This window comes from Mucor mucedo (assembly GCF_025094135.1).
Source record: "Mucor mucedo strain NRRL 3635 chromosome Unknown EV154scaffold_243, whole genome shotgun sequence".
Taxonomy (NCBI): Eukaryota; Fungi; Mucoromycota; class Mucoromycetes; order Mucorales; family Mucoraceae; genus Mucor; species Mucor mucedo.
In genome coordinates, this window is record NW_026252527.1 from 19,785 (window position 1) to 37,377 (window position 17,593).

A 17,593-nucleotide genomic window follows, 5' to 3' on the forward strand; every position below is an offset into this window, starting at 1 on the left:
TTTTTACAAAACTATTTTTTTATTATAATTATTTAGACAGCAATTTCTCTGAAAGATCCCACAATCTTTTAGCTGGTTCCTCATCGTCAGCTAATTCATGCACTGCGTCCGTGTTAATTTTATTATGGCTATAGAAAGCACCTTTTACCACATCGGGAGCCACTGCACACAATACAGACGTAGAGGCACCGGCCTTTGTATCCTTGTTTCTCGTAAGCTCTGACATGCTCAACCTGTAATTACGAAGATGCTTCCACATATCTTTGATCATAGGAAAGGTAATTCCGTTATTCATCTTGGTGTTGACACTACCTGGATGAAGACTGGTGACGGTCACATCCACACCTTGGGCATCAAATCGACGCTGAAGTTCTTTTGCATGATAGACATTACATAATTTACTTTTACCGTAGGCTGCTAACTGACTATAACCTTCCTTTTCTCCATTCAGATTATCGAAATCCAATCCGGTGATAGGGTTGAGTTGTGAGTGGAGACAAGAACTGGTGATGACGATACGAGATGGCGCACTGGCTTTAATTTTTTCTTCCAGGAGTTGGGTCAGTAAAAAATGACCCAGATGATTTATGGCAAATTGTGACTCGAAGCCGTCTTTGGTAAAGACTTTGTGGTCAATGATCATTCCTGCGTTATTGACCAGAATATTGAGTGGCAGATTGAGGGCAAGGAAATCTTGTGCAAATTTACGAACAGTGGCAAGATCACCTAAATCTAATTGCATAGGTATAAGGTCGGCTTGAGGAACGGTTTCATGAATAGTGGCGACAGCTTCGTGGGATTTCTCAAGTGTACGAGAAGGGATGATAACTTTGGCACCAGCGAGAGAGAGAACACGGGCGATTTCTAATCCAATACCTGCGTTGGAGCCAGTAACAATGACTACTTTACCACTTAGGTCTGTTTTGTAGATCTTGATGACCTCTTCAGCGGTTGTGTTCCAAACAATTGTATCAGCCATTTTGATGATGTGTGTGTGTGTGTGTGAGAGTTAAATAATTAAAAACAAAATCAAAGAAAAAGAAAATATCTTTCCCTATTTAAGTGAAAAACAGAAAAATAGACTTTGTCGTGTGTTACCTCAAACCTGAACAAAAGCTGTGTCGATGACGAATTTAATCTTGTTTTGGACAAACGAACACGCAGGCCGTTCTTAAGCAAAAACAAAGCAAACAAGAAAAAACTTTTAGGCTAGTTGTGCATTCTACATTCACGATAACCGTTGACAAATTAAGATCATAAGCTTGGAAAGTGAGCTTTGGGTCTAATGTCATTGTATCAAACTTAACTTGATCAGCATACCTTTTGATTATTAAGCAAAATATAAAGAAAAGACTATTGGAATACTCGTCTATACCAATGTTGCATCCACTCAAATTATAGTCGAGCTATATTTGATTACAATAAGCAATTTTCTACTTTGTTTTTAAAATAATAAGATTGGATATTCTCCTTTTATTCAAGACTATTGCTACGCATTTTAAAGGTGGTGCTACCTACGGGTGATCTCCATTCCATTTTTGGGTTTTACGTAGTAGAAAGAAGGTTTGTGCGATCGTAGTTTTATTTTTTTCCGGGCATTTTAATCGCTTAAAGCTTACAGTTTACATATGCTACACCCTTCACTCGATATAAAGTTACCATAAGCGCAAGTAATATGTATCCATCACCACTGGACACCATCTTTCATTCAATTAAATGAATGTTACTGATCTCGACAGGTACTTATTTCTTATCCCAACCAATATTACATGTATAAAAAATCCCAATATACGAGTAGTCTCTAGATTTCATTGGACTACTTTTACCCACAGATTTACAGAGGTTATGATTACCTTAAATTATCCAAAAAAGAAGTGCTCAGTAAAGCTCAATCTACATTACATGAATCATTAGAAATGTCTGTTGTAAAAGTCGCTACTTCAAAGATACGAAGTAACGTTAGAAATTTCGAATGACAACGACTCTATCTTTCAATGCGTAATTTGCCAAATTGTGTTAATGGAGTTGAGGACTGAAGCATTATACCATCCTGTACAATTATATGTAATACCCACAGATTTTATGTGTCAGATGAGAGTATATACAGCACACAGACACTTGTGTACCTCAAAGTTGTTACAAGTTTGACATATATCGAATTGTGAAAGTAATCACAACGTTTTAAAGAGAATATAAACGGTTCTCTTTATACACGTATTCAAGGATTATCGTTGGTTGTGGGGCCTACGTAATCATTGCAATGGTAGGAAGGATGAGCTGGAAAAAAAAAAGCTCAAAGTAAAAAACACTATCAATGTAAAACGCTACAGATTTGAAAGTTTATCGGATATGATAACATTCAAATGAAACATATAGCCCATTAACAAGATGTTGACACAATGCAAAATCATGTCTGGTATTTTCTATTAGATAGATAACTATCAATGTCAGTGATTGTCATCGCTGTTGCCTATTTCTATCTGGCAAACGCGTTCCACACGTGTAAATTGTGGTTTTTTTTCTTAGAAAAAATGATACGTGCATGTCTTGTAAGAAGGAGATGTAAACCAACCCTTTTTCGTTATTATGTCTACGCATGCGCAGCCGTATTATTTTTAAAACAGACAAACTATGGCAGAAAAGCAGACATCCCAATGCGAAATTACATTGTCGCAATAAAAAGAGACAGGTTGATATGATATTGCGTTTGCAATTCTATGAGTGAAAGAGAAAAAAAAAACACCTAGTATGGCAGGCAAGTAAAATCAAAGACAGATCCATTTGTTAATCGGTAATCCAAGTTTCCATTTCGATTCAAGTATATTTCTGTGAGTCTACAGTTCCAAGATCTAAAAAAGCGTTGGCGAGGTCGTGTTGATTGATGCTGTGTGTCGTTGAAAAGAAAAAAGCCATGAGTGAAAAAAAAAGCCATGAGTGAAAAGAAAAAAAAAAAGGTTGAGGGCCTTCAATGATTTGGGAGGCGGGATGGGATGTGACTTGCAATGAAAATAAAAAATTTTGTTTGCAGGGTGGCTTAGGAAACCGCCAGAGGGCCAGAAAAACAAGGCGGCTTACTGGAAAATTTTTGCTCCCTCTCTTTTTCTCATAGAAATTTCAACCATGTCTACTTTCGAAAAGGTAAATGATGAATGCGCGGCAAGTGGAAAGTGTTATTAACGTAGCGTATTTTTGTTTTTTTTAGACTATTGTTATCGATGGCAAAGGTAAAAAAAAGAAAAAAAAAAAGAAAAAAAAAAGGAATGGCTTGGGTTAACATATAATGAATAGGTCATTTGTTGGGTCGTCTTGCCAGTATCATTTCTAAGCAAGCCCTCAACGGCCAAAAGGTTGTTGTTGTCAGATGTGAAGCTTTAAACGTTTCTGGTGAATTCTTCCGTAACAAGTGTATGTAGACTAACGTATGTTGAAGAGGATAGAATAGAGGGATTAACAAATATATATAGTGAAGTACCACGCTTACCTCAACAAGCGTTGTCTTGTCAACCCCACCCGTGGTCCTTTCCATTTCCGTGCTCCTTCTCGTATCTTGTATAAGGCCATCCGTGGTATGGTTCCTCACAAGACTGCTCGTGGTGCCGCTGCCTTGGATCGCATTAAGCTTTTCGAAGGTGTCCCCGCTCCTTATGATCGCGTCAAGCGCATGGTTATCCCTGCTGCTCTTCGTGTCCTCCGTCTTAAGCCCGGACGTAAGTACACCACCATTGGTCGTGTCTCTCACGAAGTCGGATGGAAGTACCAAGATGTTGTTGCCAAGCTCGAAGAGAAGCGTAAGGCCAAGTCTGCTGCTTACTACCAACGTAAGACTGCTCTCGCTGCCATCCAAAAGAAGGCTGTTGAGTCCAAGGCTGATTCCATCAAGGAAATCAACTCTGCCATTGCCGCTCTTGGTTATTAAATCAGCTTTTTTTTTTGTTTATTAAATAATAAAAAATTTACATGTGTTTCATAAACCCTTATACTCTATTTCTGTGTCACGCTCTAATTTTTTTTTCTTCTTTTGATGGAATCATGTAGCACCGTTCCAAACAATGGTTACTTTTATCCAGGCACTTTTGACAGCAACCCCTCATGGATGCCCTTTCAGCTAAAAGAATAGAATGCGGCTGTTTAAAAAAAACATGTAGGGGCCGAGTCACATTTTTTTTGTGACGTCCCGTTGTGGTGGGTGGGTGGCATGCCTGTTATTTTATTTTACCCTTCAACTTCACGTAAGACTATCAAGCAAAAAAGTACGCCCTAAAAAAATAAAATAAAGGTACTCCTTTTCTAGTTACATTACCAATAGTACGATGCGAAGGCTTTGGCATCGATTAAACGTGCCTAGTCCATGTATATATTGCACGCAAACACTTCTCTTCCCCCCACTTTTATCGAGACCTTCTCTCTTTTCTAAATCATACCAAACCCTGTTTCCTTCACCATTGAAGACCGCTCGAGAAACAAGCACCGAAGTCCACACTAATAAACCCGCGCTTCTTGCTGATTTTTATCGTTCGCTTTCAACACAAGACATTGATTGCATTTGGCCCTTGTATACCTACCTCTACACCAACGACTTACTCTCTACCCTAACTCGCAAAAATTTTCACCACATCTTTTTATACACCATTCGAGCTCGTGCCAGTCAAAAAAACCTGCTTCGATTAACAGCTCTGACAGACGACATGCGAAAACGTGGCTTTCAGTTACGCTTAAACGAATACAATTCATTGATTCATTGGGTGGGAGGTAAAACTGTGCCCAACTTACACCCCCACCATCTCTTGGACGCATTGAAAATATTCGAAGACATGCAAAAACCAGAGTTGGTGACAGAAGCAGGCGAAATTATCCAAAAGGAACCCGTACAACCCTCCGTCGTGACATTCAATACTTTGATTGATATTGCAGTGCAACTGTCAGATATTAGAACAGCTCAGAGATTGTATCATGATATGGTTTCTCGTCATCTTCAGCCTGACGTCTACACCTATTCGTCTTTATTGCATTCAATGGGAAAGATGGGTGATGTGAGTGGAATGGATCATATGCTGAACGACATTCGAAATAACGGATTAAATACCATGGCCAAAAATACAGCGATATGGAACGTGGTGATGTCAGGGTATGCATGTAATGGATTTAAGGACAGGACCTACGCCATGTTTGAACAGATGGTCGAAGCTTATTCAAAGGACCAGAAAAAGAAGAAGAAGAAACATAAATCAAAGATCAACTCAACCACACAACCAGCGCTAAAACAAGTGCCAATAACAGATGCTGAAAGCTATAGGATCTACATTGATTTAATGGTTCACGATAATAGACGGGATGAAGCGATTCGAGTGCTTTATAATATGGAGACATTGGGTATCAAACCAACCATCACGATATACAACACTTTATTTGGATCCTTTATGAAATCCACTAAATTTCACTTGTATGATGAAGAAGTCGATCCAGAACAAACTGTGAAATTGAACACCTTACAGCAATTATATAAATCTATGAAAGATACTCAAGTGAAGCCGAATTCTGAAACTATGTATACCCTCGTATCAGCTTTTCTTGATTTAGGTGATACCAAATCTGCACTAGGAGCTTTTGTATCCTTAAGTAATATGTCTCAAACTCTCTCCACACCACCAGCAAGAAAAAGTATACAATCTAATTCAGTTGCAACCTTAGCGAAAGAACGCTTATTGCTTGCCAATAGGGATCCAACTAAAATAGAACCTTATCAAGAATTATTAGACAGGCTGAACGGTGTAGTAACAAAATCTCTGTAATTTTTCTTTCTCTTTCTCTTTGCCAAAAATCAATCCAAACCCCCAAAATTGTATATTATAATAGACCTTCTTTTTGCCTCTCTCTCTCCTCATCCGTAAATAAAAAGTTTTTTTTGTTTCTTTTGTCTACAACATGGTAATAAGTTTATCAGCTACTTTTAAGGCAGTTTCGTCTATGCTATTTTCATCTGTGCTCAGAGATAATACATCCTCCACAGTAGCAGCTTGTTCATTTAAGCGAAGATATTCAGGCCATACAATCTTTTCAAAGTACCCCGGTGGATCAACCCAATAACCCTCCAACGTATGGTATCCCTGACGTTTCTCGCGTCTTGACTTGAGTGTTTCAAAAGTGCCCGTGATATTTACTTTGCAATCCAACTGTTGCGATACTCTATCATCCCAATAAAGCATAAATCCATCGACAATGACAAAAATTGCACTGGGATCTTGCGCAAAAGGTGCCAGGATGTGAGCGAGTTGGTCCGCTACCTGAGGGCTTAATAAACTGGAACCGTCATGAACATTGCTTTCTTCATTGGACTTGAAACCTTCAGGTAAGGTTCCTTCATGTGTACGTGCGTAATGTATCTTTTCTGCGAACTCAGTGAAATCGACGGATTCAGGGCAGTCCCAATTAGCAAGCTGTGTTGCTTCATCGATGGGTACTTGAGATTCAGGCTACAAATAAAGACACTAGCTTTAATTTTGGGAGTCAACCTTCTTTGGGGGATTTCCTTACTTTGTAGTAATCGTCTTGGTAAATAATAGCCGTGTTTTTAAGAATCTGTCGCAGGATACGTGTCACAGTCTTGGGTGGGTTGTTAGTATTCTATAAAGATAAGAGTTTATTTATCTTACTGTTTTCCCAGAGCAAGATGGGCCTCTATATATAAAACAATTGAATATTTTTTACACGCGGTCTTAATTGTATATATTAGTGTTTACCCAATGCCGATTGTGTAGACTTTCACCATGGCAAACAAATAGAGTCAGCATTGCATGGCCGTTCCCCTTTTTATTTTAATTATATATTATTATTTAACCACCGCCGGCACCTGACATGATACCAATGCGGGCTACATAAATTAAACTGCTAGAGCATTGCAACATGATTTATGGCCTTATCAAAGGAGCCGCGCCCCAAATTTATGTATACCTTTTAATTTATATGTTCATTGTGTTGTTGATTTTGCAGATACACAACAAGGGATGTAATCTTTGTCAGGTTAAAAGTACGGAAATAATGAGCAGTATGAGCCGTTATCTAATGCAGTCAGGTAGCACCAAGCGTATTTGGAAACTGCAGTTTGTGGTCTTAAGTTGAAAACCACAATGTCCCACTTGATCATGTAGTCATTCCTCTCGACTTTCTTTGGGATAACTGTACTAACCGCCGTTTTACTTTGCCTTGATACAGAAAAATAGCTGCTAGTCTGTTGTGTTGATGATGCTTGCATGGTAAATAAGTAAATAAATATATACAAACCTCGCTATCCGTCATTTGATATATTTATACAACTATTTCCATACAGAAAGTGTAAAAAAAAACTGTTGTCCAATAATGCGTGTTGTTATGACATCAGCAAACAATACATTTTAATAATGGGGTCATGAACAAGAGTCTTTGATAACAATGGATAATATACAACGTTGTTAAATCTATTTCCATTGTATTTTATAAGGGTAAATGTATATATAGCTCAGAAATAGGTGCCTCTCAAAAAAAAATTTCTTTTAGCAATCCACATCATAAAATGCAACTTCCTACATTCAGCCAGATACAAAATATCACGAAAGGATATTTGACTACGATTATCGATCACTTTAATGAAGTAGAAATTGAAGTTTACGAAGATGAAGAGGCGGCTGCAGGAGCTGCATTGGTATGTAAAGCTGAATTCTATTGTAAACAGTGTGAAAGCACTAAAACCTTTAATGGCGTGACCGATCACCCCGGGGAATTGAGAAATATCAATCTTGAAGTGAGTAGAATTCATTGGATTTACAAACATCTGTCTCTTTTTTTTCTAACATTGTGAATAGGCCATTGCTTATAATTGTGTAGATTGTTTCCAGCCCTACAAAAGACAATTGAAGTTTTATCCTTCTTCTCAGGAATAATTATGCAGCGGGGAAGGGGGTATCCAGAACAAACCTAAATAAAATGAAACAACATGCCATTTTTCAAATACTTTTTTTTTTTACCATCAAAGGAACAATTTGGGCTAGGTTTAATTTAGTGCATACCAAATAGGTCTTCAATCATCAGCATCAATAAGAGAATAAATAACTACATTCACTGAAAGGAAACTTAGCATTTTAACTACATGTTGTAAATTACAAAAAAAAAAAAAGGGTACTAGCTACTATTTATTGATGTATTGCTTGACAAGCATGTAAGAGATAAAATAATGAAAAAATAAAGATGATGATTGTTGTATGCACAAAATGGGATATAAAAAAAATTATCTATACTTTTCATATTCCTTAACAATGGATTCAAGAGAGCGGCCCTTTGTTTCGGGAAGGAAGAAGAAAGTGAAAATAAAAGCAAAGAAACAGATAAAGGCAAAGATAAGGAAAGACCAACCTTGAATGGCGGCAAAGATGACGGGAAAGATTTGACCGATTAAGAAATTCATACACCAGTTAATACAGGTGGAAGCAGCACCGACAGAAGAGGCTGCAGCAGTAGGTGTCATTTCAGACGTAATCAACCAAGGAATTGGACCAATACCTACAGCAAAAGAAGCAACATACAAAAAGACAGATGCAACAAGAAGACCTGGTGTGTTTGTCTTGTAACCAATCACTAATAGAACAGAAAATATACAGGTACCAGCCTCGGCAATCAATAACAACGGACGACGACCGAAACGATCAATAACAGAGATAGCAGCAATTGTTGCAATAAAGTTAACAACAGTGGTAATAATTGCCATAATTTGAGCAAAGTTCTCATCAAAAGCAATTTTGAAGATTGAAGTAGAATAATACATGACAGCATTCATACCAGAAAGTTGTTGAATAATATGATGAACAAACACAGTTAAACCAATTCTACGAGTTACTGGATCTCGCATGACCTCAATCATGGACATGGCAGAGCGAACACCTGTTTCTCCCTTCTCTTCAGTAGTAATATCAGGGTGATCTTTAGAATCAATAATCTTGATGCCTTCATCCTGGTTTTCAATGCCTTTAAGTAATAAGTTGGCAGCAGCACTACCCAATTGTCCTTCTACGATTTCGAAAAATTCTTGTTCAATTTTAGAATCGCCACGAAGACGTTGAAGAGCCTCCCGTGCATCTTGAATTCGGTTTTTAGAGACTAGCCAACGAGGAGATTCAACGCAGGTGGGCATCATCAAGACTTGAAACATGGCAGGGAAAGCAGGGATAGCGTAATTAATACGCCAAAGTGGTACGGTGGCAAGAGGGAGACCGATAACAGAGGCTAATAGAATACCAATCACAACTAAGAACTGGTTACAGGAACCCATTGTGCCGCGGCCCTTAATGGTAGAGACTTCACCTATGTAAGTGGGTACAACTAATGACCCAAGGCCACAAGAAAGACCACAAAGAATACGGCCGATGATGAACATGGCCTGGTGTACAGAGACAGCACAAAGAAGAGAACCTACAATAAAGCCTGCATTGTTGATTATAATGGTAAATTTACGACCATATCTCTCTTGGATACCACCTCCAAAGAGGGATGCAAGAAGACCACCAACACAGAAAGATGAAACAGCAAAACCCCTAATGAGAATATACATATAAAAAAAAGCTAAGTATATAGAGGCAGGAAGAACTTAGTGTCATCTTTGGTTTTTACCATAAAGCGGTATTCATAGGTAAACAATCGGGAAGACCTTTGCTAGCTACTTGATTCATACCGTTTTCACAGATATGAGTGACGGTACCCGGAACATTTGCAGAACCAATGACCCAACCATTACAAAAAGCTTCTAAACAAGCGATAAAGACACAGTACACCATGTACTTTGGAAATTTAGATTCCAAAGAGTTCATGATTTTAGAAAAATAAAATAAAAAATAGATATACAGAAAAATAAAAATAAAATAAAAAACTATTCCAAACTGGCATGGGGGATAGTTTTATATGAACATCAAATTTTTATCCCACTTCTTCCCAGGTGCCCATTCACCGCTGGAATATCCTCATATAGGAATAACTGTGGGGATCTTTCATTTAGCCTTTGATAAGGTTTTTTTTTATTTTTTTTTTCACTGTTACAGGTACACATTTTCATCTACTTTTTATTCTCAAACAAAAAAATCGATTTGATAATCCAAAAAAAAGGGTTGTTTATTAAGTCATCAAGTAATCCAACATAAAGTAGGCCCAGCCATAAACGATTCCGATCCCGCAATATAAACTTGTCACCATCAAGGGTAAAAACTGAAGGCGGTTGTCCTGAAAGATTATGTCATGGATAAATCCCGTGTATAATTGAAGTGCGATCAAGCCGTATAAATAATTCACTTCAAGGGCAGATAATAGATTTTTCAATGGCCTACATGGGATGATTTAGATCAATTGTTTTCAATATGAAGGGTAAGTAATAACTTTACATTTGAAGGCTGTATGCTAAACCGGGTATCACTGCACAGAACCATAGCAATGTAAGAGTAATTTTGATAGGTGTTTCTAATAAGAAACGGAGTTAATCATTTCAACAAACCCTGAGATTAACTAATATTGAAAGTAGAATTATTATCCCTTACCGGCAGAGCGAAATAACAATGGATATAATGAACAAATGCCTGCGGCGCTCAAAACAATCAAGACGCGTAGATTGACCTTGCTATTGGCTGCCATTAATCTATTAAACGTTATCGGGAGTGAGTAAAGCCGTGTTTCGGATAAAAGCGCTTAAATTATTTATGATCACACCATACCCATAGGGAATCAGTACAATCATGATAGCTTTTTCATGAACATGCCACCCGAATAAATAGGATGCAAATCCACATAATGTAAGAGCCGATAAAAAGTTGTTAAATGTTGGCTTTCTCCACAATTTCTGCAATACAATCTACAATCGATATAAATAAATATCCGATATCAAAAAGGGAAGGTGCTGACCGGATATGCTTACCAATTGTACCAGCACAGTGATGATCATTGTATGAATAGCTTCAACGGTAGGCAAAACAGCGAATTGAGTATCACCAACGTAGCCTCTTGTCATAGAAGTGATCGCATCTTCATTTAAGCTCCATCCGAATTTCTTGGCAGCTTAATTTGGCAGAAAAAGTTTAAATTTGAGTAAACGAAAAAAAAAAGGGGGTAGGAGAGGAGCATAAATACCAATAATTAAAACTCTGTCTGCACCAGAATAAAGCGCCCAAAAATTTGGAGCCCAATAAGCGTGGCAGAGTCCACGGGTGAATGGGAAGAGACGGCCAAAAACTGCGGGAAGCTGATTAAAATAAATAAAGGGTCCAAAGGAAATCCCAAATATGGTTAAAACAGAACCTCCCAATAAAATTAACCTTTTGAAAGAAAATTGATGCCCTGTTTTTAAAAAAATTTCAGTAAAGTAGTACAAGTAAGTTATTTCTTCATTATATACCTGCTTCTTCATTAACTTTGACAAAACAGTATGCATTTAAGAGGTACACAAAATAAGCAGGCGCCATATACAAGTAGATATGTTTGAAGTTTAGCAATATAGCAAAAAGGACGCCTGATAAAAGTAAATTATCCTATACATAGATAGTCAAACTCTACATGTCTACTACTAGCAGTTGTGTTACTTACTCTTTTCGCTTCTACAATTGACAAAACCAAAATACCGTACAGAAAACCATTATATTGAAAATGAATATGATCAACAATTATAAGACCAGGATGGAGAAACAAAGATCCCACTATGACCCAATTAACGTATTTATTGCCGAAATACTTGGCATATCTTGTTCATGTGTTAAATTAATATGCAATTCTCGTTTTGTGTTATATCACATATTTACCTCACTAATGCCCAATACAGTACCAATTCGCTGATAATAACCGTCAATCTTTGAAATATAATTGTCTCACTACTAGCGTAACCAAGATTATCAACCTTGAGCATCTCGGAATCAACCAGAGACGCAAACATGCTCAATAATTTCTCAAACCAAGCAAAAAATGGGGGGTAATCCAAAGTCCATTCTGATGTGTTCTAAAAAAGGATGCCATAATTTAGAGTTAAACAATTATATTTTAACCCCATATTATTATTAGTGAAACGCTTACCTCCAGATACCACTTGTTAATGGGAAGGCTATGTGTGATAGCTAACCAGTTTCGGTGAACCTCAAAGTCAGTAGATCGACTATTATTATTGTTATTTTTTTTAAAAAAAAAAAGAAAAAAAAAGCTGTTTAGATCTATTTCTCGGTACGCAAAGTGAATTTATGAAGACTCGAACGTACTAAGCTGGTATCAAGAGTAGTTTGATAAATGTGCTGACGATGACTAAATCTCGCATAATATAAAAAACAGTTGAATAATTACACAAATGTCTATACCAATGGGCCGAAAAATGAGAATTTGGTTCATTATAAAGTTCAATGGTAGTTTTAATGTAACCTTCACCTACCAATGTCTCTGAGATTGTCAATGAATCTGACTTGATTATAAAAAGGGAAATACACACCTTACGCGACCTGTTTGGCTGGATGATAAGTATAATTTGAACGCGCGACGGTTACACGTTGGTATTGCTACTAGACCAATTGGATTGGATTTAGTTCCGGACAAGCATATTTTGACGTTAAGCCAAATTTGAAAAGCGTCATTTAGCAAGAAGCCCAATTTAACATGAGCGGGGTGTGTAGTGCTTACAACTTCATTATCCCAGTCAAATTACATCCTTATCCACGTTTATCTGACACAGGTATCGTGACAAAAGAATATAAACGACAAATATATCCTGACTGATTTTTTCTATTTACAATGTTTTTATTATCTGAATACATACAGTGTGTGTGTGTTAGAAACAAACTATTTGGAAAATATATGTACATAAAATGGAAGTTCCTTAGAAGTCAGGGAATTGATCACGATATGGATCTTGTTGATGAATTCCATACGGATAGATTTCCTCAGAGTATTTGTCAAAGTTACTGGCATCACCAGCACCCTTCAAGTGAGGAATATGAGGTGGCCTAATTTTGCGCTGAGCTAATTCTTCAAAATCGATGGGGGCAAACCACTTGTGATTCTTAATATCAAAATAGCCCGCTTTCAAATTACCGTACCGTTGAGTTAAGTCGGTTGTCAACAAATGTTTAAGTAAATCTCTCGCTGTTGCATCGATTGATGAAGGATATTGTGGTGCTGTGGTTAAAATTTTCTCGTACAATTTAAATTGATTGTCGTCATAATACGGTGGGTAACTTAAGAGTATAATAATTGTTCAGTAAAGCATGCTATATTGCCTTTTTTTTATGGTACATACCCTGCCAACATTTCATAGATAAGTACACCATAAGCCCAATAATCAGCCGCTTTACTGTACCCCTTCGTTTGTATAATTTCAGGAGCTAGATAATCCGGTGTACCACACAAGGTCCAAGTGATGTCTGGTACTATTTTGGCAAAACCAAAATCAGTGATTTTTATGTGTCCATGCGCATCCAAAAGTAGATTTTCTGGCTTCAGATCACGATAAATAATATTTTTACTGTGCAAATAGGCAATGGCTAGTAATACTTCACCCGCATAAAATCTAGCTACGTCATTACTAAATTTCTGTGTATCAAAATCATAATTAGTATAGTCTTCTTCGTGACCCAGGTTTAGGGTATAACGGTTACCTTTGCTTTTCGTAAGACTGAAAAGAGTTCACCGCCTGGAACGTAATCCAATACCATATACAAGTTTAGAGAATCTTGAAAACTTCCCCAGAAATTGACTATAAAAGGATGCTGAATGCTGTGCAGGATAGCGCGCTCATTGTTTGTATGTTCAACTTGCTTTAACTTGACAATTTCAGCTTTCTTCAATACTTTAAGAGCATAATACCTTTTGTTGATTTTGGATTGTATCAGATGAACTCTACCAAAAGATCCTGTTCCTAATGTTCTCAATATTTCAAAGTTGTCTAATTTAAGCTGAACATCAGGCCGTGTAACGTCATTGTCTATAGGAGTGGAGGGTTCTTCGTTTTGTGTTAGAGCTGGCTGATTATTTTCTACTAAGAATGAACCTCCCGGGGTTGTTGGCGGGGTCGAAGGAAGTTGGCCAGGATAAATATGTGCTGAATAATTTTATTAGTAGGATTCTATACCAAGAAAGTCAAAACTTACAGTTTGTAGTTTGAGATGAAGATTTTGTATTTTGTTCTGACGAGCCTCCGTTTGAATTATTAGGTTCAGGAGGAAGAGAAGGCATAATATGACTGATACTTGGTTCTTTTGTTGGTGTATTCTGGGTGGGAGGCACTACATATGCAAATACATTGATATTTCGATTAATGTATAAAACGAATCAATTATTTTGTAATAATTTACCTAAGGGAGGTTCTACATAATTATCTTTTATCCCATCTCTATATCCAAAAACATGAGTTGTGATGGCAGCAGCAGCAGGCGAAGCGCCTTTAATATGGAATATATTGTGATTTTCATGATGATGTTCAGTGCTAGTATGCTTCTCAGTATTATGTTTTTCAGTGTGTCTATGAGTATGGCAGGCAACCTTATTTATTATTTTACTGAAAACTGTAGGCATTTTTTAATGCGTTATTTTTGGGAATAGATAAAAATTGTGAAAGATTAGGAAATGAAAAGGAAAAATGAAAAAAACACAGATTTAACTTTTTTTTTTTTTTTCATCATTGTTTCAGTGCGTTTCTAATCTCCCCCGCTCTAACAAAAAAAAAAAAAAAAAAAAAAAATACCAAATCAAGCATTGCAATTATAGATCTAGCTGCAAAAAGCCTCACTTATTTTACTTCTAAAGCTTACATAAGAGTGGGATATTGTAAACCCGCGATTAAAATACAGCGTGAACAAGGTGATTACAGATGTCATGCATTATAAATTCCATACAATCATCATCATCGAGATACGATCAACAACCAATCAGAATTGCCGGGCTGATCACACGTTCCTCACACAGCAAGTTGTTATACCTTTCTGGCTGGCTTTCATTTCCCTTTGTAGAAGGTACAGCCAGATTGAGATTAGCACATTTATGTACCGATAAAGTGAAAATTAGAAGTAGCTCTTCTCGTAGTTATTAGTGGACAATTATCTACAAAAACTTGTAATAGGACAAGGATCAGTACAATATACATTAAACCCTACTACCCTTAATGACGAATTCCTTATCAAAGGTAATAATGAATACTCAAGCAGGAAGTGCTTTATAAATATGGATGGGACTTTATAAGAGATCCACAAATACATCATCAAAAGCACGTGAGTAGTCATACCCAAGGTTTTTTTTTTCTTACCATGAATGTCACTACAAACCCTTTTTCAAAATATCTTGGTAGTTGGGCGCTTTTCATGCCTTGGCACTAAGCTGAATTTATTTAAATATTATTATCTACCCGACAACTTGTTCTATCAGGATGCGCAAATATGAAGCGACTCAGAATTTATTGATATCATTACCTATTGTGGTCCACTCAATAAATAAATGAGGATCAAAACAGGTCAGATGAGAAATAAATAAGGCTTACAGAATAAAATTAAAAAATAGACATTTTATTAAAAGTGAATATGCGCATTGGCATTAGTTGTCTGGACTTGTACTCGGGTATTGGGCACCTCTGTGTGTCCAGGCTCTATGCGTCTACCTGATATATGACCTCTATTCATACTGTCAATTTGGGACCATCCAGATTCGTCAATAAATGTTAACTTATTATGACTTCCTGCATCAAAAAGAAAGTGACCTTCATAATCACTAGGCTATTTAAATAAACCGTTGAGTACATGTAAAGTTTTCTTAAATTAAAATTACTTACTAAACTAGCAGTAATTTCTGCGTTGGAAGTACGAATAGACATTTCCGCGTGAGCGCCAGTGTCAACATGAACATTAACTTGACCATTTGTGGTTTGGGTATTGAACAATTCAACAGCATTACCATGGTCAACATTAATACGGCCGTTAGAAGTGAGCACTCGGACAATACTGGCTGTTACATTATAGGCATTGATATGACTATTAGAAGATCTCAACTCAATTAAGCGATCACAATAAATAAGGTCATCTACATCAATAGCACCATTGGTAGTAGATATATACATCGTATCATATGCTTGCAGGGTTTGTCGCACTCTAATGGCTGCATTGGTTGTTGTTATCATGATTACTTGGCTACTTGACATATATTTTGTCAGCTCGATAATGGCATTCTTTGTACTCAACAACAATGCCTCTCCTTCCCAAGCGCCATGGAATTCAATAGGAGCATTAGTGGTGGTAATACCAACGACTGGCACCGACAATGTCTCATCCGAGACACTCACGCGTGTATTTTGCATGTCCAATTCAATATATGGCGTACCCTCAGGGACATAAATCACAGCGTTAAAGGTAATACAAGCATTACGATCCAAATCTTGCGGAATATAAAGTTCTAAACTCGTGCCATTTGTAAAATGGGTGATGGCGAAACTCAAATCAGAGTGCTTTGCTAATCGAGGCGGAAAAATTAATGCCGACATACGCACCTTGCCTGTCTTTTCAAGATCTTCAGCTCCAATAGTTTGAATTTTGATCTGTCCGCTGGATAAGTGTCCACCTACAGTGCGAATTTTGATTCCTTTATTATAGTTAAATTCGGGAGGTAAATCAGACCATTCGACTCCATGTGCACAAGACCCCCCATAACCAGTGCCGCGTGTTAATAATTCCACCATACGAATCACTAAAAAGAGACAAAAGACATAAAAAAGGTATTTGACTGATATTTCACACCAATTTTTGTTTTTTTTAACTTCCGGAGGCGGCGACGATGATAGTTGTAGTGGTGGTGGTAGTGATGATGGTGATATATAATTGGATGGGGGTACTATAAAGACTACATTAGTTTAACTACAAACAAACAAAAGAAAAAACCGTGCCAAGAAAAAAGTTACCTGGCATACTTGGCGGTGCTGCCCAAGGCCAAGTAGGTTGATTGACATCCGATGTTGTATTAGGTGTGGGGTATGGGACAGATCCATAGTAACCATAATTGGGAAAATCTAACGGTGGTGCGCTTGGATGGGTCGTTGGTCTTGAGCTTCCTGTTGGTTCATGGGGCACTGGTGAATATGGCGGTGGAGCTGTTGGATTATTAAAATCGACCCAATCCCCGCTTTTTTTTTTAGGCTGTTCACCATATCCTGAACCGAAAAAGTTGGGTTGGATATGACTTGACTCTGACATTTTGATACAAAAGAGAATAAAGAAAACAATAAACAAAATAGATAAGAAAAAAAGGAAAAAGAAAAAAGAAAAAAAAAAACGTTTTAAACCACCTCTGTCGTACAAATAATCTATATGGTTTACTGCGTCTTGTCACATTACTTCAAAAGTGTGTCTAACCATCAAATTAGTTTTAATATTGATCTCACGTTAGATTTTCTGACTTCTTCCTCAAAGTAAATAGATCTGTAAAAGCAATATGAACATCATATGTTAATTTGTCAACTCTTATTCCAGATTGTATGATCTTGACTAAAAACAACCTAAGCCATTGATATGAATAGCAGTTTAAATATACACAACAATGTGATTTCTATTATACGCCGATCCTTTGACCTCAATAAAGTATC

The 17,593-nt window shown here is 37.1% G+C and overlaps 9 protein-coding genes across 9 annotated transcripts; 3 read left to right on the forward strand and 6 right to left on the reverse strand.

The window, feature by feature from the left end:
- Positions 1 to 15: 15 nt before the first annotated feature.
- On the reverse strand, positions 16 to 999 carry EV154DRAFT_607968 (WW domain-containing oxidoreductase-like protein). The gene has a single exon (XM_051607648.1). It carries the CDS (start codon positions 977 to 979, stop codon positions 29 to 31), a length of 951 nt encoding a protein of 316 aa, XP_051450564.1. The 5' UTR covers positions 980 to 999; the 3' UTR covers positions 16 to 28.
- A 1,444-nt stretch (positions 1,000 to 2,443) lies between these two features.
- On the forward strand, positions 2,444 to 2,950 carry EV154DRAFT_532148 (uncharacterized protein; the record flags this gene model as incomplete). The annotated part of the gene is made up of 1 exon (XM_051603870.1): positions 2,444 to 2,950. A coding segment is annotated over one exon (256 nt), but the record flags the coding sequence as incomplete, so codon positions are not given.
- A 170-nt stretch (positions 2,951 to 3,120) lies between these two features.
- On the forward strand, positions 3,121 to 3,918 carry EV154DRAFT_607969 (60S ribosomal protein L16; the record flags this gene model as incomplete). Its single annotated transcript, XM_051607649.1, has 4 exons — positions 3,121 to 3,138; positions 3,203 to 3,224; positions 3,289 to 3,405; positions 3,465 to 3,918. The coding sequence occupies 4 exons, from the start codon at positions 3,121 to 3,123 to the stop codon at positions 3,914 to 3,916; spliced, it is 609 nt and encodes a 202-aa protein (XP_051450566.1).
- Positions 3,919 to 4,213: 295 nt separating this feature from the next.
- On the forward strand, positions 4,214 to 5,852 carry EV154DRAFT_147107 (uncharacterized protein). The gene has a single exon (XM_051594090.1). The coding sequence runs from the start codon at positions 4,311 to 4,313 to the stop codon at positions 5,787 to 5,789; it is 1,479 nt and encodes a 492-aa protein (XP_051450567.1). The 5' UTR covers positions 4,214 to 4,310; the 3' UTR covers positions 5,790 to 5,852.
- A 63-nt stretch (positions 5,853 to 5,915) lies between these two features.
- Positions 5,916 to 6,766, reverse strand: EV154DRAFT_432422 (uncharacterized protein; the record flags this gene model as incomplete). Its single annotated transcript, XM_051596671.1, has 3 exons — positions 5,916 to 6,470; positions 6,651 to 6,675; positions 6,738 to 6,766. The coding sequence occupies 3 exons, from the start codon at positions 6,764 to 6,766 to the stop codon at positions 5,916 to 5,918; spliced, it is 609 nt and encodes a 202-aa protein (XP_051450568.1).
- A 1,491-nt stretch (positions 6,767 to 8,257) lies between these two features.
- On the reverse strand, positions 8,258 to 9,830 carry EV154DRAFT_540943 (general substrate transporter; the record flags this gene model as incomplete). The annotated part of the gene is made up of 2 exons (XM_051604457.1): positions 8,258 to 9,557; positions 9,634 to 9,830. The coding sequence occupies 2 exons, from the start codon at positions 9,828 to 9,830 to the stop codon at positions 8,258 to 8,260; spliced, it is 1,497 nt and encodes a 498-aa protein (XP_051450569.1).
- Positions 9,831 to 10,102: 272 nt separating this feature from the next.
- Positions 10,103 to 12,479, reverse strand: EV154DRAFT_474787 (dolichyl glycosyltransferase). Its single transcript, XM_051597967.1, has 12 exons — positions 12,413 to 12,479; positions 12,246 to 12,335; positions 12,067 to 12,145; positions 11,799 to 11,992; positions 11,587 to 11,740; positions 11,399 to 11,531; positions 11,134 to 11,340; positions 10,922 to 11,061; positions 10,722 to 10,858; positions 10,548 to 10,645; positions 10,395 to 10,470; positions 10,103 to 10,336 (listed from the first exon to the last, which is right to left on the reverse strand). The coding sequence occupies exons 2-12, from the start codon at positions 12,299 to 12,301 to the stop codon at positions 10,132 to 10,134; spliced, it is 1,479 nt and encodes a 492-aa protein (XP_051450570.1). The 5' UTR covers positions 12,302 to 12,335; positions 12,413 to 12,479; the 3' UTR covers positions 10,103 to 10,131.
- Positions 12,480 to 12,753: 274 nt separating this feature from the next.
- EV154DRAFT_532169 (camp-dependent protein kinase 6) lies at positions 12,754 to 14,650 on the reverse strand. The gene is made up of 5 exons (XM_051603871.1): positions 14,328 to 14,650; positions 14,124 to 14,258; positions 13,632 to 14,074; positions 13,274 to 13,566; positions 12,754 to 13,211 (listed from the first exon to the last, which is right to left on the reverse strand). Exons 1-5 carry the CDS (start codon positions 14,545 to 14,547, stop codon positions 12,854 to 12,856), a joined length of 1,449 nt encoding a protein of 482 aa, XP_051450571.1. The 5' UTR covers positions 14,548 to 14,650; the 3' UTR covers positions 12,754 to 12,853.
- An 857-nt stretch (positions 14,651 to 15,507) lies between these two features.
- On the reverse strand, positions 15,508 to 17,231 carry EV154DRAFT_607975 (uncharacterized protein). The gene is made up of 3 exons (XM_051607650.1): positions 16,913 to 17,231; positions 15,794 to 16,845; positions 15,508 to 15,737 (listed from the first exon to the last, which is right to left on the reverse strand). Exons 1-3 carry the CDS (start codon positions 17,202 to 17,204, stop codon positions 15,534 to 15,536), a joined length of 1,548 nt encoding a protein of 515 aa, XP_051450572.1. The 5' UTR covers positions 17,205 to 17,231; the 3' UTR covers positions 15,508 to 15,533.
- Positions 17,232 to 17,593: the final 362 nt, after the last annotated feature.

Bases quoted from the DNA above. Each gene is read 5' to 3' on its own strand.
- EV154DRAFT_607968 (XM_051607648.1), bottom strand. From the start codon at position 979: ATGGCTGATACAATTGTTTGGAACACAACCGCTGAAGAGGTCATCAAG.
- EV154DRAFT_147107 (XM_051594090.1), top strand. From the start codon at position 4,311: ATGCGAAGGCTTTGGCATCGATTAAACGTGCCTAGTCCATGTATATAT.
- EV154DRAFT_607975 (XM_051607650.1), bottom strand. From the start codon at position 17,204: ATGTCAGAGTCAAGTCATATCCAACCCAACTTTTTCGGTTCAGGATAT. The intron at 16,846-16,912 runs GTAACTTTTTTC...TAGTCTTTATAG, and splicing joins AGCACCGCCAAGTATGCCAG to TACCCCCATCCAATTATATA. The intron at 15,738-15,793 runs GTAAGTAATTTT...TTATTTAAATAG, and splicing joins CAGAAATTACTGCTAGTTTA to CCTAGTGATTATGAAGGTCA.
- EV154DRAFT_532169 (XM_051603871.1), bottom strand. From the start codon at position 14,547: ATGCCTACAGTTTTCAGTAAAATAATAAATAAGGTTGCCTGCCATACT. The intron at 13,567-13,631 runs GTAACCGTTATA...TTTGATACACAG, and splicing joins CAGTCTTACGAAAAGCAAAG to AAATTTAGTAATGACGTAGC. The intron at 13,212-13,273 runs GTATGTACCATA...TATACTCTTAAG, and splicing joins ATCTATGAAATGTTGGCAGG to TTACCCACCGTATTATGACG.
- EV154DRAFT_474787 (XM_051597967.1), bottom strand. From the start codon at position 12,301: ATGCGAGATTTAGTCATCGTCAGCACATTTATCAAACTACTCTTGATA. The intron at 11,532-11,586 runs GTAAGTAACACA...ATCTATGTATAG, and splicing joins CAATTGTAGAAGCGAAAAGA to GATAATTTACTTTTATCAGG. The intron at 11,341-11,398 runs GTATATAATGAA...TTTTAAAAACAG, and splicing joins CAAAGTTAATGAAGAAGCAG to GGCATCAATTTTCTTTCAAA.